Below are 16,289 nucleotides of genomic sequence, written 5' to 3'. Positions count from 1 at the left end.
ATTTGATCTCTCTCAGATGATTGATTGTTGACATGAGTTTACATTCATACAAATCTATAGGCTTTGGTTTAGGAATAAGTTGCTCCCAGATCAGATGAGTAATGACTATGGGATTATGTTCTGCTTTCCTCTGCAACATGCTCACTGAGATCACCTTCAGGATGTCTTGCCGGACCAGTCACTTCGCGCTGTCGCGGAGTTTGACATTGGCAGACATCGTCTTTGCTTATGGAATGCAATTGAAGGTTAAAATGGTTTATCTGAAGCCTTTCGTTTTACTCTACAGCTATCAGGGGAAATGGTTTGCTTTCTGACAAGAGATTAGATTAAACATGTCGACAGCTCCTTTCACCTAAAAATCTGTGAAACTGTTCAACAACTGTCATGGAGTATGGCCGACATCTGGAAAAACTAATATATAGTAAGTACAAAGTGTGATACAGGCATCTTCTGACTTATGGCTATATTAGGCTAGGAGCACTGTTGAAATATTTGAACGCAGTGTTTAATCTCTATCCATAGCTGGCCATCTCAGCTTGTCTAGTCTCTCCTATACAGTTTTCAACTCTTTTAAGGCCCTTAGGTCCCACCTGCTTTGTAACATACTCATTGAACCTCTTCTGGCTTTTTCTTCCATATTGTCATCTTTGTTATTCTCACTACAAGATTAATGCGATGTGGTGTATTAAACTTAATTCATGTATGTTTTTTTTAAAAGTGACATCAAGTTTGATTTTTTTTTTTATTATTATTTTTTATGAATTTTGGATGTACCTCTTGCTTTCTGTTTGTTAAAAATGACATCTGGTACCTTTTGTATGCAAACCAGCAATTTCTTTCTTAAAAGAAGATCCTTAGTGAATTAAGTGAACTGCGCTCTATGAAATTACATGTGGTCATGTAAAACATGTTCTTTAATAGGTAGCTACTCATTGTGTGCAAAGTTTAGCCAAATAAAAATCTAAGAATATTTATAGAAGTTAGACCATCAGAAATACTTAATAGTGCCATGTTGTTTGTAGCAAATTCTTGCAATTATCTGTTGCGTACTGAGGTTCATGTATACTTTTGATTACAATCTTAGGGGTTTTTGAAGTGCACAGCTCTTGTAAGTCCAATCTGTGTTTTTAACATTATCTGCAGAAGAGTTTTCTCTAGTGAACAGATTTTAAATTGATCTGATGCTTCTGGTTTATTTAGGAGAAAGCAACTGATCCTGATAGCAAATTAGCTTAATGAACTAAGTTACATAAAACAGAGTAATTATTTCATCTTTTAGTAATGATGCAGTAATATTTCGCACTAAGTAATGGCCCTTCAGCTAAGGATAGGGAATTTGAAGGATTATTTTAACTAAGAGGGGGAAAGGAAGAGGTGTGGTATATCTCAGAAGAAGAGAGCATTTGCCGCTCCCTTTAGAAAGCACTGATAGGACTTGAATTAGGAATTTGGATTTCTTTATATTATTGAACATACCAGATCCTGTTTCTCTTGATTTTGAAATACTCAAGAAAGAGATGTGTTGCTCCTACTTGGAGAACTTCAGGTGATCTTTCTAAAAAGTGTGTTTTTGTAAGCATGGTTTTCTGTTTTATTTCCAGTCTTCTGTTCATTTTGGGTTTGGCAAACACCTGGTTTTTTTCTTTGACAAATATTTTTGAGGTTCTTTAATACAGAATTTAATTTAAACCATCTATTTAGAGTCCCTTTTATAGTAACGGAGTTTAATTTAATGTTTCTGGATTTGCATGCTTCCATGTAATTTTTAATTCATTTCTGTGTAAATTAAACAGCTAACCCTGAGAGAGACATGCAGTCACCCCAGTGAAGTGATTATGAATTCTGCACTTACGTTGCTTCAAACCTGAGAGCTGGGCATAGTGGAGCTCATGGATGGGCGTTAGTACGCTTTGCTGGTGAGAAAATGGACCTGAAACAAGGTGGCTGTGTGAAACCTGATTCCCAAGAGTGACTGTTCAGCCAAAAGTTGAACTAAAACAAATTTTCAGAGACTTTCTTAGGCCTGGCATAAGTTTAGGGCTTAGTCAGGCTTTAGTATCATATTTTTAGAAGTACCAATGGATGGGGCAGTTGAGTTTACAAGGTTTTTTTGTAATAGGCTCCCTAAGAAAACAAGTTGGAAGGGGTTTTGCTTGTTGCTTTTCCTGCTAGTAGCTGCTTTTCCGTTAAGTCATCAAACTGTCATGTTCATGAACATCTAGTGCTGCATTTTCTGAGTCACTCTACATGCGAGGGACTGCTAAGGTATGGTTTCAGTGAGAAAAGTACAACCGCAGATGATCCTGATGACTGTCTGACTGAGTTGATCATGATCAGTTGTTACCTTTGTCACCTTATTTCTTAGACTTAACCTGACAGCGCATTAACGGACTACCGAATATGGTGCCATCTCAGAAAGCAGTAGCTGAACTGGAGAAGAGAGAGATGAGTGCAGGCACTGTAAAGCAGCTCCGAATATGAGTATCAGCTGGGTAATCCTGAGCTCAGGGAGCTGTAAATGGGATCACTTCTGATCGTGCAGTGAGCAAAGTGTGCTATTCAGCAACTTGTAACAGTTCCTGTTATAAACCAGAGTTTGTCACTTGGTGGTCAGAGAGCGGGTGAGGAGGCCTGACCAGCTGCCCAGCCGGTGGCCCATGGACCATGGAGGCAAATACTATCATTACTGTACTGAGCATTCCTTTAAAAAAAAAAAAAAAAAAAAAGTAAGTTTTAACACACTGAGCAGAGGGAAGAGCTATAAGGATCATCCTTTTTTGTGAAGAGACTAAGATCCGACTTGTCCAGCGTGTGAAGGTAAAAGCTGTTAAGGGTGTCTCACTGCAATGTGTTCACAATGAGGTGTGAATATGAACTCTGAGCATGAAAAGATATCCGAGTCTTGTTGACACAAGATTAAATAGGAATAAATTGGCTATAAATAAATTCTGGCTTGAAATGAGAAGACGGCCCATACTGCCTGCATCAGCTGCATGCAGGACAGCCCTTCCAGGAGCAGTGGGAGAGGTGCTACTGATGAAGCTCCAGCTGAAATCTTGCTGCTTTTGTTCTCAGGAATAACTGTATTTAGTGCTGTGGTGTGTAAAACAGCCACAGGGAACGTGGTACAAGCAGGATGTGTCTTCTGTTATGCCTTTGCATGCCTTTCTCATGGAGGAGGAAGATGATTAGGAGAGAAACAGTGATAAAGTTTTATTGAGAAATGCTACTTATAATTAAAAAAAAAAATTATTGAGAGCTGCTGTTTATGCCTCCTTTCTGATAACGCCATGAGGATAGCCAATGTGTGTCATTGTTTCCTGGAAAATTATGGTACAGTTTGACTCTCTAATGGCTGCCTTGTTTCATTTTTCTGAAATGCCACGTTGCTGGTACGAAGAGAGCCATATACGTACAACCTGTGCTCACAATCTGGGAATTGGCATAGCGACGTTGTATTGCTAAGCAACAGTTGGCATCATGCTGTCTGCTAGAGCTGTTCCCTGTTCGTCCGATTTGCCTAAAAAATTCAGATCAAGGTTTAAGTGTGAAAAAGAACAGTAGATTGATATCTTATTTTGTGTAAAATTTGTAATTCGTTTTGTTAGTAATGCATTAAATAACAATTCAGAGAAACGCAGTCAGGATGTGCTTTGTTCATCCCTAGAATGGTGAATCCTAATGATCTTGGTGCCTTGCAGGAGGATGTCTATCGTGTGAAGTGAGGCCAGTTTCCTATACAGCCAGCAATGCCAGATGTCACCAAATATAGCATGAAATAGCTACATTAAGTACAAGTGTGCATCTTTATACTAGTGGATTGTAGGCTTAAAATAGGTCTTAATTATTTTCTTTAGTGTGTTCACGCTCTATGGGATTTAACCTCAAAAGATGAAGATTTGTGCACTGGAGAGCAATATTGATAGCCCTGGATTTTAAATGCCTTTTTTGGTTAAGGGAACACTTGCCTTGCTGCTTCTACAAAAGCTAATTGTATACTTGCTCAGAAAGCAAGCACTTAAAAAGTATAAATAAAAATCCCAGCGGGAGATACTACTAGTTAAGCAGCTCTGGGTGATTACCTGTTGTTTTAACTTTTGTTTCATTATTGACAATACTAAGTGAAATTTATTGCTAAGCTTGTTAGCTATTAGATATGCACTGTGCTAGATAGTGCACTGAAAATTCATCTCTTTTCTTTCTTGATTTGTAAGACCTGGATAATCTTGTTCTATATAAGTTGGTTTTTTGTGGTTTTTTTTTGTTTGGTTTGTTTTTTCGTTTGTGGTTTTTTTTTTTTTTTTACTTTCACTGCTCTTGTGAATCTCCATTTTAGTAACTACAGTGAATCATACAACATTCCCAATTTCCAGTTTTTATTAGCTACATTTCCAGCTACTCAGTGATGTAGGGTCATTCTTTTACAGTATATTTTGACCAAGTTCAAGAAGGAGGTATTTTGACACTTCCTTTCTTTAGACTTTTCCTCTGTCTAGCAGATCCCGTTGTAGCATTTGTATTAATTTTCATTCTCCATTTCTTTTTATTTGTTTCATCCTTTGCTTCCAAGCATATTTTATACACTACATTTGCTTCTTCCTTTGCTGTGATCCAGTAACCTTTGTATAAGTACGTATGCATAGACATTAATGTATCCTTCATTTAATGAGTACATATGACTGTACATATTAAACTCCCTTCATCTTTTAAAATTATTTCTGGTTATTCTTGCTGCCTTTTGTTAAATCTGATGTTTTTTTCTAATGTGTCTTTCTGGTACTTCAATTTGCAGAACAAATGTGTTGCGCCATGAGTGATTGTAAAAATGAGTGTAAAATAGCGAATGTTTTGCAAGAAACTGATTGATTGTGTGAATCTGTTCACAAGCTCCACTGATTTGATGTACGTACGTGCACAGACATGTTTTCTGATCGTAGGGATGAGCCAGAAGACTAAGCACTGTTATTCATACTATTTGCCAGTTGACTTTTCAGTGAAGTTCAAGGTCTTACTACCTGTAGGAGAGTCTAACTGCCCCAGCACCATATAGTTCAAAGACATCCTTAAGCTGTTGATTTTGGTATTGACTACTTGTTAGATAGTAAAGGTTGGAGCTAAAGGGAGCTTCAAGTGGGAAATTTTCAAGTTGCAAGTTTCTCAAGAATTTTTTTCCTGACAGAAATACATATCAACTGGGACTGTCAGCCTGGCAATATTCAGTAAGAATTTTACATGCACTATTGTCCAGATTTTTGCAGACTTCCTCCAGACTTTTCTTTCAGTATCATTCAGAAAACTTAGAGGGTTTTTTTTTTTTTTTATCACTTTTTAAAGGCTTTGCAGCTTTTGGAGGATGGTAAAGGGTTTTTTTCCCTGTAGAGGAAATTGTTTTGCTAGGACCTGAGCTGTGTTATGTATGCCCAAGTTCTGGTAACATGAGTTATGGTATTAAATGATGCTATCTGTAATTTTAAAAAGTCATTTTGGAGACATATGGAAAATGATAGAGGAGTTTGTTGGTAAAAAGATCAGCATAGAAGGACTTCTACAATAGGACATAAGCCTTGCTTGCTTACTGTATTATGCACAACTTAAGAAGAATATTTAATATGCACAATCTACTTCTGCGTGGTTGACTTCAGCGTTGGAAAGCACTGTAATCTGTGTATCTCCTGTTTTGGGATGACGGCTCCATTTCACCGTATGAAAAGTTTGAAGTGTAGAGTGTGAGACAGCAGAAGAATCAGAAGTCAAACCTTGTTCTGTGCCTTTGTGTTAATCTAACGATATATTAATACCTGTTTCCTACCTGTAGGAAATCTGTCCAGTCTAAGTCGTCTTGGCCTGAGGTACAATAGGCTGTCAGCAATTCCGAAGTCTTTAGCAAAATGCAGTGAACTTGATGAACTGAACCTGGAGAACAACAACATTTCTACTTTACCAGAGGTGAGGATTAGAGGGAGTGGATTTGGGAGGGAATGTTGTTGTTTTGCAGAGGGATTGGAACATGTGAAATTATTGTCTTGCATCATAACTCTGAGGAATACCCTGTGTTTTAATCTACACACGTGTAATGTGAAATATTGCAAATTCTGCAATTCTGAATTCTGAAATACTGCAATTCATATTAGGTGTGTCTAGTATAGAAGAACTGATGTCGTACAACTTCAGTCAAAAGTGGGAGCAATACATGTGATTGTATTTGCTGCCCTCAGTCTCTTTAGAAAACGTTAAATAAGGAGTCCAGGTTCCCACCATTCAAGCTAGATAGGAGCTTCTCAGTGTTTCTGTTTTATGGAGGTAGGGAAGAAGTAGAAAAATGAAAAATAGAATATTTCTTTCCCATCTAATTGAGGCAAGAAAGACCTTTAAGAGAATGGGTAAAGCTTGTCACAGCTACTTGGCCTCAGCATTCTCGTTTCAATGTGGAAGAGTGTGCTGTTGACACCAATGAGATATCGTCTGGCAACTCATTGACACGCCTTCCGTCAGTTATGAAAAACAAAAATTTGCATAATTTTTCAGTTTCCAGTGACACTCTGAGGATCATGGGAAAGAGAGGAAGAGAAATCCGTTTTCTTTTCATAGCTGCTGCACTTAATTGTCTTACCTTGGTCTCTCTTGCTTCAAGCTTAGAGTGGGACTAAGGAAAATGTCCATAGTTAGAAGTTCAGGAGCCACCTTGTCAGTCTCTTCAAGTAACACGTTCCCTGAACAGGGTGCTTTGCTAGCTTTGGGGTGGAGAGGCAGAAAGTCCTAATCCCCAGTGTATCTGTACGTTTTTCCATACTCCTTCCCTAGAGTTCTCTGAAAGGTGCCCTGTGGACTCCAGTTTCACAGTCCTGGATAGTTGCAGTAGTTGTAAAAAATACAGACATTTTTTTAAATACAACTTTGATGTCTGCAGACTTTGAAACTGTTTCAACTGTTGGTTATACCTTTCATCCTGATTTTCCTTTTCTGAATTTCTTGAGACTGATTTATCAGGGTAGCAGAGTGCGAGATGCTCGGCTGCATACTGCATACTTTTGGTCCTAGTAAACATTTAGAGAAAATGTTTGACTTGAAGCATTAGTGCCTGGGCAGAATTGCTCCGATGACAGAAAAAAATCTGATGTGATTGATTCTTATTTTGGATATTTCTTCCATTGCTTTAGAGCTGTTTGGAGATGAAGACTTCAGGACACAACACAGAGTTTTATTCTGTTCTGTTTTAACGATGGTCCAAACTACCTTCCTAAGCTGTTTTTAAGAAGAAAAAAAAAACAAACTAAAAAAAGTATAAATTATTAGTATCAAATAATTCAAAATATATCTAAAGAGGTATATAGGAAACTATACACAGAAAAAAAACCAAAATGCATTTGGAGTTACGCAAAGTATTCATAGTAACAAAGTGCAATAAGTAACTACCTTCTTCAGATAAATTTCTAAACTCAGCAATGATAGACTGAAAACAGAGAATTTAATAAATGTTTGGGTAAAACTATCGTTTAATAAAATGCTACTGACGGAAAGCCACCAGGCTGCTTTTAACATGAGAGGTAAGCTAGCCCACCCCACCCAGACATATTATAAAAGCAACTACGGTATAATTACAAAAAGCTGATGTGAGGGATGATTACTTGCTGTAAAATATGTTCAGTCATAATACAAAACTCTTTGTGACTGTGCTGCCTTCTTCACGTATACTTGCCAACAATATGTTAACGCTTAAGCTGCTACCTTGCAGAAGTGTATAGTTTATACTGTAATCTGTTTAAAGTAAAACATTCTGTGCTATAATACAAAGACTGTATTTGTAGAAGAAACTTCTGAATTTCAAAACATAGCTGAAGCTGCTGACACAATGCCTAATAAATATTTTATCTTAAAAGGATGGGCTGGGAGAAGGCAGCACTGCCACAGCTCTCATAGATATAAGAGCATTGTTCTCTTTGTACTGCCAAAGCTCTCTTGCTTCTCTTCAAATGTGTTTAATTACTCTAGGCTATTAGAGTGTATTAGCTAACATTTTTAATATTTTTTGTATGGAAGCAGACTTCAAAAATGGCTTTTTGAAATGCCAAGATCCATTTGAAGCAATAAAGTGTGTTTGTAACAGAGCTCAGGGACTGCCTAACCCTAGGACAAAGAATATCTGTTAATTAAAGTATAGCTAGAAGCAGTATTTCCTAATCAAAGATTATACTATTTAATGATTAGGTTAAATTAATACTGATTTGAAGATCCATTATTTTATCTTTAGGGGGAAAATTGCTTCACTGATATTTGCCAAGATGCCCCCAGAATTGTATTTCAGTGCTTAAAGTTTTAGCCATGACATGTAGACAAGTCCCTATTTAATCCTGGTTTATTTACAATAATGTTAATAAACTATTTAGAAAAGTAGCCAAAGCTTTCCTGGTGAAACAGCAAAGCCATGTTCTTAAAGCTTTTTCAGTGAATATAGCACTGAAATTGCAATCCAGAAATACTGACATTAGGAGTATGGTTGGAATCATTATCTTGTTACTGCTCTTTCCTGATTGCAGATGTTGCATTATTTATGGTATGTAATGCCATGCATAAATCTCCAATTTCTGTAATACTTAAGCAAATAGGGCTGAATTCAAGTTGGCATAGTGATAAGTAAAGGTGACACTTCAGCAGTAATTTGGATCTCATTATTCATCCCCACAGTTCCAGCAACGTGCTTGGCAGGTAACTAACAGATAAACTCTGAGATCTGTGCTGCTGACATTTTAGCATCTAATTAGATTGTGAAGTGAAATGAGGCTCTGGATTCAATGGGCAACCACTGCTACCCAGTTTAACTCCAGACTTCTTGCTTTTTATTTCTTACAGGGGAGAAAAAAAAAAGAGAAGTGGAGTAATAACTATTTAGGAATATTTTGAAAACAGGGAAAAAAAAAAGTAGAATTTCCAAAACCTTGCCTTCCCTTTCTTTCTCTCGGTCCTGCCTGGTTATCTGAAACTGTTACAGCCTAAAAGGAAACTTCTACCAGATGTGTTCACCTTATGGATTGTTATTACATTAACAAAGATTTGTACTGGAAGTATCAAACACCAGTTTGAAAAATGGTGCATGCAGTTGATACTTCTTTGGGCCGCACTCTCAGTTGTGAGGAGGCATCAGAATTGAGTGAGCTGCGGTTGGGTGGCATTGGCCGAAGCCGGGACCGCTGTTCAGGATGGACACGCTGCTGACTGCGCCTGCCAGCCACTGCCCCTGCGCTCTTCAGAGCTACCCAAGGCATGGCAATGTGTTATTAAAAAAATTCCTTTTGGAGGAGAAAAGAGTTACACAACCGCCTAAACTTGTGCTTTTAAATGTGATATGTTTGCTTTTTTGTGTCTGGCAATATGTGAGGAGAAAGGGGGAAATAAGGTAAAGGCTGACGACTGTGAGCAGAGATTGTTGCTGATGGAAGTTTTATCAAATTTAACACTGGTTTGTGTGTTGCAACACTTATTTAGGGGATGGACATGAGGGGGGAAAACATTTCTAATTAGACCCATGAGGGAAAAGAGATGTATTCAAATAAATCTGTCCTAAGTTCCTGGGTGGTTTTCTTGTCTCTACAGGGTCTTTTATCCAGCCTTGTCAAACTGACTAGTTTAACACTGGCCAGGAACTGCTTCCAGTCCTATCCCGTGGGTGGCCCGTCCCAGTTCTCCACAATCTACTCTCTCAATATGGAGCACAACCGCATCAATAAAATCCCCTTTGGAATTTTCTCTAGAGCTAAAGTATTAAGTAAGCTGAACATGAAGGTGAGGCATAGAAACATGCTACTGTGTATAAAATCAATGACGGGCACTGTTTGCTGTTCCGTGAATTCTGCCAAACTTAATGATATAAGGAATGATTTTATCATGCTGAAGTGGGCGCTGCTGCTGTCACATACAGAAACAATTCTGTATTGGTTTAAAAATGTACTATCAAGATGTTATTGATTTGTCTTTATTTTTGTTAGTTAAGCTTTTGTCACATTTGCTCAAGTTTGAACAATGAAAACAAAGTTGGTTGCAAAGTTCTCGAATATTCAAATGAGCATGTAGAGTAGCTTATTTCTTTTCCCCCCTCTACTCTTACAGTTTAGATTAAAAACAAAATTATGTAAAATATCTTTTTTTTTAATATATTCTTTCAAAACCTAAGTTTGGAGACTTTTGGCAGTAGTTGTAGAGCTCAGAAAAAGAACCTTTAAGTCTGTGCTATCTATGCTTAGAGTGAAGAGAATTAGGAAAAAGAGATGATGTTTTTCTATGAATGGGTTTGTTTCCAGTACTTAAATTATGTAAAAAAAAAAAAAAATAAAATTGAATAGTATCTAAGCTCAATACTGGTTTAGAATATCTTTTGGCACAAATGGATTCTCAATTTGCATTAAGACAATTTTTTATCACATACCTGTTTGTAACTTTGCATGTTTACCAGGACTTTGTATGACCTGGTTTTTTAGATTTCTTTTTTTTTTTTTTTTTTTTGGGTGTCTGGTCTAGATCAAATTTTGTAGCTATATTTTGAGCAGTGAGATGTTCAGGTTAATTTTGGATACTTGTACTCTGAGCCATTAAGGTATATTTCCTTTGTGGTGTGTTTGGCGTTTTTTTCTTTTTCCTTTTTTTTTTTTGTTGTTTTTTTGGGGGGTTGGTTTTTGGGGTTGGTTTTTTTGCTAACTCCATATATTTTTAGGATTCCAGCGTTGCTGATAGCACCTTTGTAAGTTATGGTGAATTTTCTGTTCTTTTTTTCCCCCCTCCATTGTATTCAGCAAAGAAAGGACAAAAAATGTTTTAACTACTGGGATGCATGAAATCTCGAGAATTATGTGCTTCTAATTTTTCCACTTCAGTTCATATTAGTAACACAGAACAGTTCCAACCTAGAGTAACAGAATTGACTTCTTATGTTTTGAGGAATTTAACAAATATTTGGCCAATTATCACATTTTATTCCTCTGATTTAATTATCTACTATTTTGTTAGAAGTATTTTGTAAGCAATTTGTTTAATCTCTCAGATGCCATGCTGACTTCTTGCAAGCGCAGACCCTAAATGTTTGATATGTTAAATCACAGGACAATCAGCTGACCTCTCTCCCCTTGGACTTCGGGACTTGGACTAGTATGGTAGAACTGAACTTAGCGACTAATCAGCTCACAAAAATCCCTGAGGATGTATCTGGGCTTGTTTCTCTTGAGGTGAGAAGAGTATAAATGAACAGCTAAGTGAATCCCTGTAAATAGGCGTTCTGTACTTCAGGTTTAAGTAATATTACTTTTGGGTCAAATAAAGGCAAATAAATATGTGTATGTGTGCTATTTAAATGGATGTGTTGCATCTGTTTATGGTTGTTTTCAACAGCTTTTTGAATGTTGTTCTTTAGGCTCTAGATGAGTGTCTGTGCACGAAGAGTTAAGTACATATATATTTTTAACTATGTAGAAGGAAAATTTTTCTCAACAGAAAGTTACTGTTGTAAATGAAATGGCACTGAACTCACTTCGATTCCTGGAGAGACCAGCATGGAAACAGCAGGGATCCGAAAAACGTAATGAAATGGTCTACAGCCAGAGGTGGCTTGAATGTAGCACTGTGAACCTTATAGGCAGCCGGGTGGGAATTCTCTGCCTTTGAAGGAGAACTCCTCGTAGGTTGAGACCATGAACTAAACCTGTTGTGTTTCCTAGTCCTGTTTCCCAAGGTATCATCAGGAGAGACAAACTTAATTGCCTTGGAGGGACATAAAGATAGAGGTGCTTGTTCGGGCAGTTGAGGGGACTTCGTAGCCTCTGTGAGTTGCTGGGAAAAATCTGTTGAAGTACAATAGCAAATGGCATATTTGAAATTGCAAATTTCCAGTGTGACTGCTGCTCTGAATAATTAATAATTCCATAGTTTGGGGCAAAAATTATATGGCAGAGTAATAGCTATTTAGTGGCCCAGTTCCCTTTAAGCTAAGTCTGTGATTGATGTGATTGGGAAGTTAGTAACCTCTAACAACTGGATTTGCCGGTGGTCTGCTGGCTGCCGAAGCTGGAGAGCTGCACAGTCCACAGACCCGTTAGTGCTATTTTTCTCTGTAATTAAAGAACCAAATACAAAGAACTATTTGGGCAGTGTTTACACAAAAGTGAAGGTTCCCACAGCAGTGCTAAGTCAGCTGCATTGCATGTAGGTAATATTTTCTGTTCCTGCCTTTGTTTCTTGATACGCGATTAAAACGTTACTATTCTTACCGTTCTGTGTATATTGTAGAGCATAAAGGAAGGCCACTGAAATACTGCTTGTGCTAATGCTAAGATGTTGGCTTTTATTCATTTTAATTTTCACTTTGATTTTTAGCCTTGTTTTCTATTCTGTTCCTGCACTGAAGGTGCTTCCACGTTACGTGAAGCTGGTGGGAGCTGGGATTGGTAGAAGTCAGGCATTTGCAACCTTGGGTGGCTTAGCAGGGAGCTGTGCATGGCTAGGATGAGGGTCCCCACTGGGTGCTCTTTCACATCCTTGTGTTTCAATGTGCCTTGTTAAATAACTAGATAATAGCACTGTTTAATCGATAATTAATTACCTTACTGCTTGCTGTGTTGTTCAGAGGCTTGATTACTTCTAAGGACTGTTAGACTTCTCCAGAGGTATACTAGTGTAACCCCTGTTAACTTGCTTGTGGTATAATGAATAACTCTGTTAAATGACGTTGCAAATAAGAATACTTTTCTTGAACCTAGGGTATTTATAATTCAACTTAGAAAGGAGGAGAAAAACAAGAGGATAATACTCTAGTAGGGGCGGGTGTGCAATAGGAGACCATTTTGAAAAGCCAGTGGATATCTATGCAGTGTTCTTAGGTGCTCTGATCTGTATGTGTACTTGCTGCTGCTCCTAACCAAGGGGACATAGGGAGTAGAGGGAGTATTAAGCTTTTTAAGGAGGACTTGGCAAGCACAGCAAATAATGTAAAACATGTTATGAGATAGCTATAAGGAAGAATAACAAAATGATAGGGAAGTCAGGAAAAAATTATTTTTCTTTGGTCATTTGAAGAAATAAGGTGGTTTTTGTGTTCTTTGTTTTTGTTCTGCATTTATTATTATGTAACATAATGTTTGAAACAATTCTGTCATAAATTTATGTATCATTAAAGACTTTAAAAGAATTATGTTAATCACTGATTTTATTTTTTTTTTTAATCTTTTCAGTTTGCTTCCATAATTTGAATATAGGCTAATCTTGGACTTCACTTGAAAATATAAAAAGATCCTGTCTTAATCATTATTTACTAATTGTGTTGCTGAAATTGTGTGTTTGGTTTTTTGTTTTTTTTTTTTGAGGTTCTTATCTTGTCAAACAATCTACTAAAGAAACTTCCCCATGGAATTGGAAATCTACGGAAACTCCGAGAGCTAGATCTAGAGGAAAACAAACTGGAATCCTTGCCAAATGAAATAGCTTACCTCAAGGATCTGCAGGTGAAACAATAATGGGCTGAGATAAACATCTTATGTCCTCTATTTACACCATGCTGATTTAATTACAGCTAGTTTGATGAGGCAAACTATTTGGGACTGGACGCAGAACCAAAAGTTAAGAATCTTGCACAACTTCATCCACAATCTGTCCCCACTAATTCTTCCCCAGATATATCAGTTAATATTGAACAAACAAATTTTGAAGAGTTTAACTGTTGTACCATGAGTGCAATACTGCCACAGAAATAGTCTCTGATTTCAGTCATGTTCATGAAAGCTTTTATATTTAGGCATGTATTTTACTATGCACTATTTTATTTTTGTGTTTAGTGGTGCTTAATAGAGGTCTGAAATGTTGTTGAAGGGTAGAAATTTTTCAAATACTGGAGAGTAGAACCCATCAGTTTATCAGCTATATATCTTGTTACTTGCTGTCATTGCAGCAGAAGTCATTAAGTTAATTTTTAAAAATGTGTTTTTCCCTTAGAAATTGGTTCTGACTAATAATCAGTTGACCACCCTTCCCAGAGGTATTGGTCACCTTACCAACCTGACGCACCTTGGGCTTGGAGAGAATCTTCTCACACACCTTCCTGAGGAAATTGGTAAGATCCCTTTTTCTGGTTTTATGCAGCGTGTCTGAGCCAAAGCAGTTACTGACACAGAAGATAGGCATCTACTGTGCTCATAAGTACAGGCCACAAAATTCATGTGAAACTTCTAGATATACACAACCTGATGTGAAGCATGTGCCACAGGAACAGCACTATAGGGTATGATCTTTATCTTGCTGAACTGTAGTGAAACAAATGGTCTAGCTTTTTTCAGTTCTTTTGCAGAAAGCGGCCGAACACACACTAACCTGGAATAGGGAGATTCCTTTTCTCTCCAAATTCTCCCACAAGTTGTGTATTATCAGTCACTCAACTTCATAAATCTATTCTTGGAGAGAGGTCTGTGTCAGAAAGGAGATGCACCGGTCCTACTGTAATTCCATGGTATAGACAAAACCTTGTGTAAGGTATAGACAGCTGAAGCAAATGTTTCTGCTGATAGTCCCTCTGCACACACTTCTGTTTGTAGACCACCGTATTATTTTTCACCTTGATGAGATAAGAAAAGGAAGTGGAGGAAATCTACAGAAGGAAAGGGAGGAATAGGATTCTTTTTGTCTACTTGAGACATCCAGAGTAAATGAGATTCAGAGCATCTGAAACTGAGAGCCCTCGTTTCTTTTATAGTCGGTCACAATACCTCCAGAGCATGATTCTGAGCACTTAAGTTAAAATCTTAAAATTAGGGCTCATCATGGAGGAAAAAATGATGGGAGAAGCTACACAAAGCAAAATGTGGTCAGAAACAGTGATGTTTCTGGGGAAGGCTGGGACATGGTCTCTCTCTTTAGTGAAGAGCTGTTACAGCTTCTGCTCATCTTGCATGTGCCTCGGTGTGAGAAGGGCCTAAAACAATCTAAATCTAGAGCTTTGTAATTTAGTTCGTAAGTTACTGGAAAGAGTTTAGATGCTGTGGAAACGAGCTGCGGAATTAAAGTATGTAAGTAAACTTGAAATACTGTTGTAGGAGTACAATTTGGTTATTAAAGATGGTTGTCTTAACAGATTAGAGAATAGTTAACTATTTTCAGATGTGACTGCTTCATCTAAAGTTATCAGCTATTTCCCATTATTTCTTAGCCTTTCCTTTTTGTTGGCTTTCCATGCCTTGAGCCCTGGCTACTGCTTTCTCTTGTGAAAAATGAAAGAGTCTTTTAGGTTATAGGAGATGTTTATGGTATGTAAGATTGGAAAATGCAGAATGTTTTGAGGAGGACTTGTATGTTTGGAGTGTATTTCAAAGATATGGATTAATTTTGATATTTGATTGCTGTGGAGGAATGGAGGTCTTAAGAAAGAAGAAATTAGTCTGTTTTCCATCTTCTGGTTAATCTGTATTGCAGTATCTGTAGTAGAGTCAGGTTGTAAAATTTGAATTCAGGAGGAATTTTTCACACAAGTTTGTTCAATTTAATAAATTCACTGCTGTGCAGAGATCTTTCCTGCTTTCTTCCTGTGGCACATTACAATTACAGCTTCATGTCTTTAATGTATGGGTTCTAATTAAATAAAAGGTATGGCATAGATATTTTTATAGAGATAATACATACTGTATGGTATAAATATTTTCTAGGCCCTTCTAACTAGATAGCTATTCAATGTTGCCTGCAAAGCACTTGGCTGAACAGTTACGGTGAAGTCCCTCTCAGCTCTCTTATTCTGTGTATTCTCAATTCACTTGTTATCTAAAAAAGATGTAGTAATGGATATTTTTACAGGGAAACTCAAGCAAATTGGTTCTTGCTTAGGTTCCAGTGCTTGAAAATAGGAGTTTAGATGAGTCACTGACTCTAGATTCTACATAGTAAAGAATCTTCAAGTGGACTTAGTGCTTCTGCCTAAAAGTTATAAACTGCATGAATCAAAAAAATACTATTTTGTATTGTTTTATTTTAACCAGGTACACTGGAGAATCTGGAAGAACTGTATTTGAATGACAACCCCAATCTACACAGCCTTCCCTTTGAGCTGGCTCTTTGCAGCAAACTGTCAATAATGAGTATTGAGAACTGCCCACTCAGCCACCTTCCACCTCAGATTGTTGCAGGAGGACCCTCCTTCATCATTCAGTTCCTAAAAATGCAGGGACCATATCGTGCCATGGTCTGATGCTAATCGGATTGTCCAATACACTGTACAAAATACAAACTGCATTAATGTTGTAATTGTCTGTATATGTATATATAATATAATATAT

At 37.3% G+C, this 16,289-nt stretch overlaps 1 protein-coding gene across 1 annotated transcript; it reads left to right on the top strand.

The window, feature by feature from the left end:
- Positions 1 to 5,815: 5,815 nt before the first annotated feature.
- On the top strand, positions 5,816 to 16,239 carry SHOC2 (soc-2 suppressor of clear homolog (C. elegans); the record flags this gene model as incomplete). The annotated part of the gene is made up of 6 exons (XM_009575813.1): positions 5,816 to 5,946; positions 9,589 to 9,777; positions 11,088 to 11,210; positions 13,341 to 13,478; positions 13,966 to 14,083; positions 15,993 to 16,239. Coding segments are annotated over 6 exons (908 nt in total), but the record flags the coding sequence as incomplete, so codon positions are not given.
- Between the last annotated feature and the right edge of the window lie 50 nt (positions 16,240 to 16,289).

Source organism: Fulmarus glacialis, unplaced genomic scaffold (genome assembly GCF_000690835.1).
Source record: "Fulmarus glacialis isolate BGI_N327 unplaced genomic scaffold, ASM69083v1 scaffold30774, whole genome shotgun sequence".
Lineage (NCBI taxonomy): Eukaryota > Metazoa > Chordata > Aves > Procellariiformes > Procellariidae > Fulmarus > Fulmarus glacialis.
Note: the sequence above shows the minus strand (reverse complement) of the source record. Positions and strands in the feature narration are given on the sequence as shown.